Raw genomic sequence first — 11,780 nt, forward strand, 5'->3', positions numbered from 1 at the left:
GGAGTTGAAGCCGTATCACGGCCACTTTCTTATATATTTCAGGATGTCAGTGGGACAGTTTGAGCTCTTGCTGGCAGATTTGGGGCCACATCCAAGGAGCAAGAGAAATAATTTCAGAAAGCCGATCGACCCGGAGCAGCGTCTAGCTGTGTGTCTGAGGTAAAATAATATTATTTTACTACTTGTATATTCAATACTGGTGCACGCCTGAGCCTCTAGCTCAGTTGCAGCCAAATCCTTTGGTCTGATTGGTCAGATCTGTTTATTTGCAAGAGAAAATTCAAAAGAAAAAAAAAGAAGAATGTGAGCTAAACGCTGCAAATTTGTCCAGTGAAATTACATGTATGAGCAACTTCATTAAGAACAGGTGAGTCCGAAAAACATTTTAAATAAAACATTTGACGATTTTTATTTTTCTGGTGTGTAAAGGTATTAAGAAAGCACTTTGAGTGTTTAACCGAGTACAACGGAGTTATATACCACTTCATTTCTCATTTATAGTTTTTTATCATTATATAAAAAGCTATCAGGCTTGATTGCAGTAATACTTAATTACTTCTTAATATAGATGATAAAACCTGATCATTTAAATCTACAGTATATGAGAAGAACCTCTGTAGCTAACTTCCACAGGTGTTTGCATTCATTTTCTAATTGAATAACAGAAAATAAATGCAACCATATGAGAGGAAGATATAGATCACTGTAGAGGTCCAACTGAATAGAGAAGAAAACTCAGAAGATCAGCTGCATTCATAGCAGGGAAATTTGGATGCATGCAAACACACACACACACACACACACACACACACACACACACACACACACACACACACACACACACACACACACACACACACACACACACAGTTCTATGTTGTTCATTTACGAAAAGACTGAACACAGGCTTCTCTGCACTTCTCTGCACTGCAGCAGCGTAGCTACGCCTATATGTTGTCAGTTAATAACATGAAGAGCTGTCACTCCTGTGGTAATAGCTGTGGAGGAAGATGAGAAACTAATGGTGTCACCCCCCTAGTGAGAAGAACTTTGAAGTCTATATAGAGGCAGACAGCAAGCTGACTCCAGGCACGCAGAGCTCTGATGCTGCTGTGATTTAGATGCTGCATCAACATCCAATAACACGTTAACCCCTTCAGCAATCGTGACAACTGATGGTCAGCATCGGCCCCCTCCCCGAGATCAGCTGGTGTTTCTAATGTCTGTGTGTGTGTGTGTGTGTGTGTGTGCGCACTAAAGTAGTTTCCAGCAGAAAAAAATGTTACGTATTTGGTGTGAGATTATTTACATTTGATTCATGTTTGCTCCTTATTTTATACAAAATGTAACTTTCACGCGATGAGCCGAGGAGCGTCATTAGCAGCAGAACCATTTCTTCTGCCCTTTACAGTCAGAGAACATGTAATTTAATGCCCGAGGTCACTCTGACATATGTTTGATGTGGATATATGAATCTTCAAACATGATATAGGCTGTGTGAGTCTGGCTGCTGGAATACCTAGAATAATTTGACTCCATCAATTCGTTTAAAGATGTAGAAATGTAACAGGAAATTTCTACCTGGGTAAAATATTTTCATTGTGAACCTGAGAACTAATTATAGCCTTTTCCTCTGGGAAGGTGATTCACGCGGATGTCTGTTGCACTGTCTGAGAAGGAAGTACCAAGAGTCTCAGAAACTAAGGTGTGTCTTTTGATCCTCGGGTGACTGGCATTATTAGTCGTTTACAATTAGAGTCATTTGGAAAGTTTACGTTTCATTTTCCACTGAAAAGAATTTAATATTCTGTCTGAAGTCTAAGCCATCATAGGTGATAAACCTAACCCTAGCTTAACCTAAGGCGAAACTGACTTGGGGTGTCCCCCATGCAGGAAGAGTTTAATGGAAAAAAGGGACATATTCATTCCAATTTCCTTTAATAAAAAATAGGGTTTGTGTGGTTTGTCTCCAATGACATATACAGTCACATGCAAACTTAGTTGAGTAATTCATTGACAAAATATATGAAGTTTGATTAAATAAGTATTTCATTTTGAGACTTATTAGAGTGAGAAAAATGGCAATGTACATATCATGTTAAATGTAAAAGGAAAGTGGATATATTTGTAGTCATGTGAAAAACGAAGTACACCCTTACTGTTTTCATAGGAATTAAAAAGGTTAAGTAAGATTAACTAAATGCACTTGATTAATCTTGATTATCAGGTGTGACTACCTCTATGAAAGCAGAATATTTGGCAGTTTGCTGGTGTGGAGCAGTCAGGTGTGTGTTAACACAATGATATAAACTTCCCAGCAAATTCATCCCAAGGTCAGAGGAGTTGCACAATAATAAAAAGTAAATAAGAGCAGGCATCTCAGACTCTCAGCTCCCTGTTCAAGTTAATGACTGTACTGTTTACCAAAAGAAAGCTTCTGCTCTCTGACAAGAACCTGGCTGCAAGATTTAGCTTTGCCAAGCTGCAGCTGAACAACCACAAGATTTCTGGAAAAATGTCCTTTGGACAGAACAGACTGAACTGGACATTATTGCTGTTAGATTTGTGTTCTCATGAGTAAATATATTGATTTATTTTATGTTGGGAGAGACGTTTTTCTGATTGTCGTTTTCTGATTGTCATTTTATTTTGAAAGAGATTTTATTTTGGTAATTGTTTTTTTGTATTTCCTCTTCCTGTTCCGTGTGTATGTTCAGTTGGCGCGAACTGCAGCAATGATGTATTGTATTCCCTTCCTGTGTTGCTAACAATAAAAGAAACACGCAAAGTAATCAACCAAGTGAGTGTATTATTAAGAGAACATGGCCGAAGAAGAAGAAAACTCTTCAAGCTCAACAATTGCAGTCCACACATTTTCACATTTTGTGAAAACCAAACATGTCAGCACAAACACCTCACCCCAACAATCGGGAGCAGTGGTGGAGGGGAGATGAAGTGAGGTTGCTTTGCAAGTCAACCGTGAATGCTTCTGTATACCAAAATATTCTAGAATCAGGTGTGAAGCCATCTGTCTGATAGTTAAAGCTTGGCCCAAACGGGTTCGTGTAACAGCACAATGATCCCAAGCACTGCAGCAAGCTGCAAATAAAGCAAACATTCAAAATGTTGCCCAGTCAAAGTCCAGACCTCAACCTGATTGAAATGCCGTGTTGGGACCTTAAGAGAGCCATGCGTAAACAAATATCCACAACCCACAATAAAATGAGGTAACATTAAAGAAGAGTGGGCCAAAATTCTTCCACAGTGATGCGAGAGAGAGTTATACAGAAAAAGATTACTTCAAGTTAGCTGTGCTAAATATGCTTCTACATGCTACTAAATCATAAGGTGTGATTAGTATTTCACAGAGCTGCGTAGAGCTCTATGAAAACCTTTTTAAAGGACTTTTTTATGCTGTCATCCGATTTAAGTAAGGACAGAAATTTAAACTTCTCGTTTTAACACCGAGTCTGCAATTTCAAAAACATGATTACTTCAACTTTTGACATAAGCTGGAGGAAGTTTTTATATAACAAGTCAGATGAGTGGGCTCATATTCAGTGCTAGTGACTCACCACTCAAAGCATGAAGCATGAAAGCGTTGCTCTGCAGCAGCGCCACAACCAATACAAATCAGGCATAAAGTTTGATCAATGTTTTACAATCAAATTGTTTCAAAGATGAATATTAGTTATTAGTTATATAATTATTGCTTTGCCATCTTGTGGACAAGTGGTGCTGCTGTACCTTATCTGGTTTTTCTGTCAGAGCTCCAGATCTCCCCTTCTCAGTAAAAATGTTTTTAATTGGCAATTTCTGCACTGCTGGCACAAACGTGAAAGTAGAAAGCTTCGACGGCACTCCTGCGGAAACCTGTAGAACAGAGAGGAGGGGAGCAAATCATTCATATAGTATGGGAGAGCATGCTGAGTCAAGCATAAAGAGGCTTATTCTCAATTAAAAGCTAGAAAGCAAAAACAAGTTTAAGGAAAGATGCCGAGCGCCCTACGAAACGTTGAGTCGCTCCCATTTCTGATCTCTTTCTGATCACAGGGTTGTGTAACTATGCCCGACCACTAATTATCCAGCATCACACTTTCACACAGATGAGGCAATTAAGCACTCTACAGCTCAGTGGCCTGACACACATACCCTCAACAAGGAGTGATGATTGCAATTAAATCAGCTCCTGTTCTCATCAGCATCAAATAAGCAAAAGATCCTCCTTTGTGTTAAACAAACACAACTGAGAGTAAAACTGTAGCGTTTCCACTGCAGGAGTTTTCGTCACAGGGCCGGCTTTTATTTCCATATTTTGGGTGAGAATATTCATGGGTTTAGCGCTGCACAGCGGGTCGTTTGAAATGCATGTGACAGATGTAATCACAGCTTTGCAGGGAGTGATACTAATGGACCACTAAGAACAAGCTCAGGAAAACTTCAGGGACCAGAGGCAGACTGATAATCTGGGCATTTTGTCAATGTCCAGAACATTCTGTGGGTTGGACATAATTACTATTCTGAGGCAAGAACCTCAGATTGACTGGCTGGAAGGAAATTGCCTAAATACTAATCAGTGCTTCTGTGTGTCTGTGTAACAACAAAGCAGTCTGAAAAGTCTGAAAAGTGCCAAGAGCTGTAGATCTTCAAAAACTAGTGAAACCCTCATGGACTCTACAGCGGAAAGAAATGTTGGTCGCTGTTACCTCTTCATGACATCTGCACTGAAAAAATTCAATAAGATGTACCATTTTAAAATGAATGAATTTCCTGTTTTAATATTTCAGAGATGCTGTTTTTTCTCCATATTTTAACCACACGTTGAATTTCACCAAATATAATAGATTAAAAATGTTACCTTTTACGATTGTATTTATTCTTTTAAAGATTTTTTTCTTTGCTTCTTTTTACAGTCTAGATACGTCTTTATATAACTCTGTAGTTAGAATGGTAATAAGCCTTTAAATTCAATTGGCCACACTGACATGCGCGCACTGGGCTGTTTCACTCATATTTTATGTATTTTTTTAAAGAAACTACATCGAAAGAAGCCGGTTAAATAATTTAGTAACTCATAAGGTCTGGCTCTGTGTTCACTCACCACAGCTCTGATGAGATACGGAGATAATAGAAAAAAGAAATGAATGCAAAACTAAGAAGGAAAGAAAGAAGCCAAACAGAATCAAGTGGCATTGTTTTTATTGTTCCTGCTATATAAGTGATCAGCTCATCACTGTTATCCTGATGATATTTACCATTTCACAACAGCAGCTGCATCTATCAAGAGAACTAAAACTTGAACAACAACAGAGCCATGACAACAGCAAGAAACAAGAAGGTGCTTGTCAAAATGTCAGTGTCATCAGAGAGAAAAACACTGAAGGGGAATGCACTAAACGGGATTATCATCAAAACAAATACCACAGTGCATCAGCTAGAAATGCTGTTAAGTGCAAGTTCTTTGGTGGACCAGCTGGTCATGGAAATGTCACAGATTCTGCAAAAGTCCTCCTGGAATCCACGCTGGAGGACACAGACACTTCTTTTGAAGGTTAAGCTTAAAGTTTAGCAGGATATTAAAACAGTAATAAAGCTGTGGAGCCGTCCAACGTTCATTTTTACTGCTTTGTAAAGAGATATGAGAGTAAATAGACTTTTCTGTCAAGAGTTAAATGACATATCACTCTTGTGCTAAGCTTAGCATAAATGATATAGAGAGACAAAATGATTAACATGGCGCTACCAAAATATGTTTAAAAAAAGCCTGAGAAGCCCATTATTAAAATATTTTTGTTTTGTCTCTGTTAATTTGTCATTTAAAAAGATTTTGAGGTGTAGATGATTGTCTTGCAATGCTGTGCTGTGCTGCTTGTCTTTACATCAAAGACTCAACTATTTTGGAGCCTCTACAGCTCAGTACGTATCACATTAGCTAGCAGTGATAATCAGCTGACTCTCACTGAGGCCACTCGTGGAGTTGAGAGGTGTACAAATTCAAATTTGGCAGAAAAGGATGTTTATTTCCACTTACAAAGCTGAGATCAAACTGCACAAAGTCATTCTACACATTACCCTGGTGTGTTGAGGCACTCTAAGTGTTGTGCATATATATGAGGAAGTGCTAACTTCCAGTTCCCTCCAGAATGAGAGTTTAATGGCGTTTCTTATTCTGTGTTTGTGAAAGTGTTTTTGTCTGCAGCAATCAAAGCTCGCACACATTCATCAAAAGTGTTTCTGCTGCTCAGTAATCACGCTTCTCTGCTCAGTGTGGTGGGGTCATCTGCTAACGGCAAGCTGAAGAGTGAGGCCGCTGAAGCGTCTTGCCTAATCAGTGGAGGTTATTGTAGCAGATATTTGAGGCAGTGCTAAAAATGGATCACAAAACCTTTGCTCTTCAGTGTTCGGAGAATGAGCCAAACTACTTTATAAAGGAGCTTGGATGGAATATTTACTCAGATAGTTACAAAACAAGATTTCTTATTCATGTTAAATGTAAAACTGCATTCCCTTATTCAGGATATCATTTCGTTTATATTGTATGTCACGTAGATGTGTATTGCAAACAGTGGAATGTAAGTAGGTGTGATGTTTGAATTCCTTACAGGAAATAAAGACTTCAGCTACAGGTTGTTGTTTTTTTCTTTCTTCAAAAATATCTCATTAGACTTTGACCCTGTGGAGGAGGTTAATAATAACTAATGATTACATGCAAAGTATATAAACAAATACTGTGGAGTGTGAAAAGAGGTGGGTGAAGGAGAAGTGTTTAGTGTGTCATCCAGCCTCCAGCAGTTTAGGCCTGTTGCAGCATAACTAAGGGAGGGTTCAGGGTTACCTGATCCAGCACTTTATCAAGTTTTATTTTAAAAAAGGACATTTTTAAGCCTGATCTTAGAGGAGGATGTGCAAATCCATATTGGGAGCTGGTTACACTGAAGAGGGTCCTGAAAGTTGAAAGCGCTGCCTCTCATTCTATTTTATTCTACCGTATGAACCACAAGTTAACCACCAGTCTGAGAGCAAAGCACTCAATTAGGTGATATGGTACTATGAGGTCTTTAAGACAAGGTCCTGATTATACAAGACTTTATATATGAGAAGGAGGATTTCAAATTCTATTCTGGATTTAAAAGGGATCCAATGAAGAGAAGCCAGTACGGGATATATATGCTTTGTCAATCTAGTCCCTGTCAGTTCTCTCACCATATTCTGGATCAACTAAGACAACCTGAAAATAAGGAATGAGAGTAGTCCAGCCTATAAGTAATAGTAACTAGTATCTAGTAATAGTAGTAGTACTAGTTTTTCAGCATCACTTTGAGACAGGATGTTTCTAATTTTAGAGATATTGCACAGTAAGAAAGCAGTTCTTCGTATTTGTAGTAAATATGCACAATGAATGACATATCCTGGTCAGAAGTGACTCGAAGATTCCTCACAGTGTTAATGGAGTATTAGGTTAGACACTATGTTTCTAAAAAAAAAATTAGGGCTGAATTATAAAAGCAGGAAATGAGAGGCCTTCATGTCTTTAAGACAGTCCTGCAGTTTAAATAACTGGTGTATGTCAGCTGTCTTTATACATAAATCTGGGTATCATCTATCATCTACATAGCAATGAAAATGTATGCTATTCTTTTAATAATACTACCTAACATAAGCATGCATAATGTAAACAGAACTGGTCCCAGCACAGAATAGTTGACCTTAGTGTGTGAGGAAGACTCCCGGTTTACATGAACCAACTAGAGTCCATTAGAAACATGATTTAAACTAGGGATGGACTGATCCGATATTACGTATCGGTATCGGTCCAATACTGACCTAAATTACTGGATCGGATATCAGAAAGAAATAAAAAATGTAATCCGAACCATTAAATATCAAAAAAGCACCTCACAAAACTTGCAAGGTGTGTAAGTTCATCTCTGAATGTTTGTAAAGCATTCCAGCGTTAAGCTTAACAACCATATATGGTGCGAGTGCCTCTTCTCTCTCCCTCCCTCTCCTGCTGCTACTTCAATCGAAACTGATCAATGATCAACTGATCGGCTTTTCTGTCGTGAGTCCGTCTGTCTTGTTTGTTTTTGGCCCACTTTGCACCAGAAAGAGGAAACCAGCGGCTGAACAACAGCAGCACGTTTAAGCTTGATAAGCTGTTGTTAGAATTGATTTAATATTACTTTCTACACCAGGATCCTTTTCTACGTAGCTGACGGCTGGTAACTGTGCAGGGGCGGATCTAGCAAAGTTTAGCCAGGGGGGGCCGATAGGGCATTAACAGGGAAAAGGGGGGCACAAAGACATACTTTTCTTTCTTATTCTCATTTAAAATGTCTAGCTTTTAATAAATAATTATCTGAATCTTACACCCAAAGTTTTAATCTGATGTAAAATGTATAGAAGTCCATTACTGTATATAGTAACTATTAAGTCTAATATACCCTAGTAAGCTATAGTACTTTTTCCTTTGGGAAGATACCATCTGTGCAGTCTGCAGTTCTGTTGAAGAAAGATGTTGAATCTATTTAATTATTCTTGAAAAATAATTGATTTCTGTGCATTTTTTTCACACTGCATCAAATTAAAGTTGATTAAGTCGATTAAGCATCATAAGGTGGGAGGGTGGGTGGTTCCCTATATTTAGAGCCATTTAGAGGGAGTTTTAGAGCCCTATTAGTTAGGTTGCTTACTCTTTAAAATACCAGAATAGGGAGGATGGAGTAGGTTTAAGTTTATTAGATTGATCAGTGTTGCTGAACTATGAAATATTTTGGGTGCAGTGTATTTTTTACATACAGGTATAACAGAATAGTATTAGTGTTTTATTTTTTTTTAACTTGAGTTTGAACTTATACAAAATGCAGCAAGATATTAAGAAAACAGTTTTATTTATTAAAAAACACACTATATCAGATTCATATCGGTATCGGCCAATATCCAAATTTATGATATCGATATCGGACATAAAAAAGTGGTATCGTGCTATCTCTAATATAAACCACTTCAGTGCAGTACCTTTAATGTTTTTGTTGTGTTCTTAAGTCAGATAGTATAAAGCAGGATATGATTTAGGGGCATCATACTTATGATTGGTGTGATTGTAGTTAATGCAAAGGCGCTTAATGGTGACAGTAAAAGTGCTTCATAAAGATACTCCAAATCAGCAGTTTAATATTTTTGATATATTATGAATCTGCTTTTCAAAATTTATTGGCAAATGCATTATTTAAAAAACTATTTGACCATTTATCAGCACTATATATTAGGTAAAAATTATGTATGCATATATACTAGTATAACTTTGCTGGAACAACACTTCCTGGTGCGATGCCCTCTGTTTAGTGGGTGTTATGCATAAATAATTAATAAGGAAACTGAATAAATGATTACATAACATTTTATTCGGGGGGTTTCTTGGAGAAAATGCTTCTGGTCATATTTAGGCTGCATGTTTAGTGAATACAGAAGCTGTAGAACTAGCAAATGATGAATTGTATGCAGTAAGAGCAGAGAGAGGGAAATATTTATTTAAACTGCAATAAAACAAGGTTCTCAATTTCAAATGCAGGTTTGTCTAAGTTAAACATATTAGTTTAGTCTGAGTTCAACATGAGACAAATGACTGTGATATTGCATTTGGTGTAAATGTCTTCTGTTAAAGCGTTGTTACAAATTAGACAAGTGTGTGTGTGTGTGTGTGTGTGTGTGTGTGTGTGTGTGTGTGTGTGTGTGTGTGTGTGTGTGTGTGTGTGTGTGTGTGTGTGTAAAAATAGTTATCAATAGTGGTATTTGATGATTTTTTTTTCATATTTACCAGAAACAATATTAAGGTTGAGTTTAACACTGTCAGTACCTTTTCTGTCTCTGTGATGAATAGTCCAATTTTAAGTGCAATTTACCATTAAAACAACAGCAATAATTTTGTTTTGAGTTTTGTGACATCTTAGACTTCTGTGGCCGTGAGGAGGTTCAGTTATATCCAGCCTATCACTAATCAGCTTTTTATAAACAACCTGGATAAATTCTCAGGCTAAAATAATCCTGAGTCATCACATTAACTTGTTTATGTACTTGTGTTATTATGAAACCCCCTTGTTTGTGAGTCCTCTGTAGTCATAGCAGAGTAAGTTTACATGGTGAAAGGTTAAAACAGGCATTTCCTACTTGCCTGGCGAAGCCCTCGTGAATGTTTGAGTGTTGCTGAGGTCATGATGTCCTCATGGATCACATTTCCAGCCACCACTGGCTTAGTGTGCTGCGTGTGTCCTCACTGTGTGCGAGTGCCATCACTCAGTTATGTCTTGTGGTCTGTCAAATCCGTCCCAAAGACCTTATAAAAGCTGCACTAAATCATCTCCTGAAGGAGACCACCCTGTGTGGGAGCCTTCAGGGACTCCCATAAAGTGACCTCCTGCAAAATGAAAACTCTGTTTTGAGCAATCTCAGCATTATGAATGAATGCCAAGGATGTTATGCTTCTTCAACATTATCACAGTTTTAATATCCTCAATATTGTGCACTTTTTGCATTTTTTTCTTTAATATCTAAAAATTTAGAGTTAACTTCTCACATATTGTTATCAGTCCTTGTTATTCACAGTGCTCAGTTAATTTCCATAATTACAGCTGCAAAGCCCAGACTGCTGTGTTCCACAGATGCTAAAATCCATATCAAAGCAGTACATGCTGCGCCACAGCACATGCATAAGGAGTTGGGTGTGCCACTAAGCAAAGAGTTTAATTACAGCAAACACACAACCCCTCCCTCCAGCGTAGTCTGTGCAAATATAGCTCACAGCCAGCTGCTTCAGAGCTCACTAGGCTGTTGCTCAAGATTATAAACAAATATTATCATTACATATCTCATACAATAACAACAGCAAAGCATGTAAAGGCATTTCAGTTAATGCCTGAAAATTTTAGGGCAACACGTACATGGATAAAAAGGCATGTAGAGAAAAATGAAAGTTTAATAATAATAATAATAATAATGGATTGGATTTATATAGCGCTTTTCAAGGCACCCAAAGCGCTTTACAATGCCACTATTCATTCACTCTCACATTCACACACTGGTTTAGTGATACCGTAGCTAATAAAAGTCATATATAAAGTTCCAGCTATATATTAGCATTAAATTATAAGTTCTATTCTTGTAACTTATAGTTCTGTTGTAGTAAAAGTTAGCATTAAATCACTCAGAAATTACTCTGAGTGAAAATGTGGCAACCGTTAGTCACCCGACCACTGAAAATAAACTGCGTCTAAGTGTTTATGTGTGTAAGCCTGGAGGGTGGTGATGGCTGGTAGAGAGCACAGAGAGAGTGTTGTTTAGACAGAATAGTGTTAATGCATTCAAATTAAATTCCTGGTTTCCTTTTTCTAGCAGGAAAATAGCCTTGAGGGAAATATTCTTCTAAAAACGTCATTTTAAACTAACTCCACTGGAAGTACAAAAGTCAAAAGAAGGCAAAGGCGGGTCAGTCGCATCACTTCAGCTTTATAGCAATTACCCAAGAAGAAGTTTAAATGTCTTCAAGAGAAAAAAGTATATATATTTCCAAACCATCTTACCTTTCCTGTACCCAGATTTAAACTGTCCATTTCGGTCTCAAATGTCTCCCCATCCAGAAGTTTCTCTTGAGTCCAGACTTAATAAATGACTTCACATGGAAATCAAAGTAGATATGGAAAGCAGGATGCCCACTTTTCAGCTCCTCTCATGAAGTTCAAAGTGTATTACTGTTGGTGTGTGTATCACCCTGCAGATTTCCTTTT

General features: G+C 37.7%; 1 protein-coding gene across 3 annotated transcripts in view; it reads right to left on the bottom strand.

The window, feature by feature from the left end:
* The window catches only part of LOC120715061 (muscular LMNA-interacting protein), a 38,308-nt gene extending 26,528 nt beyond the window's left edge, over nt 1-11,780 (bottom strand). The window contains exons 1-2 of one of the 3 annotated variants that reach the window (XM_040001837.1): nt 11,577-11,780; nt 3,748-3,873 (exon numbers count right to left, since the gene is read on the bottom strand). In XM_040001837.1, coding sequence (XP_039857771.1) covers nt 3,748-3,873; nt 11,577-11,606 — 156 coding nt within the window. In that variant the 5' untranslated portion in view covers nt 11,607-11,780. The remainder of the gene's footprint in view (nt 1-3,747; nt 3,874-11,576) is intronic. The other 2 variants (XM_040001836.1, XM_040001838.1) reach the window with 2 other exon arrangements.

Source organism: Simochromis diagramma, unplaced genomic scaffold (assembly GCF_900408965.1).
Source record: "Simochromis diagramma unplaced genomic scaffold, fSimDia1.1 OVJJ01000421.1, whole genome shotgun sequence".
NCBI lineage: Eukaryota > Metazoa > Chordata > Actinopteri > Cichliformes > Cichlidae > Simochromis > Simochromis diagramma.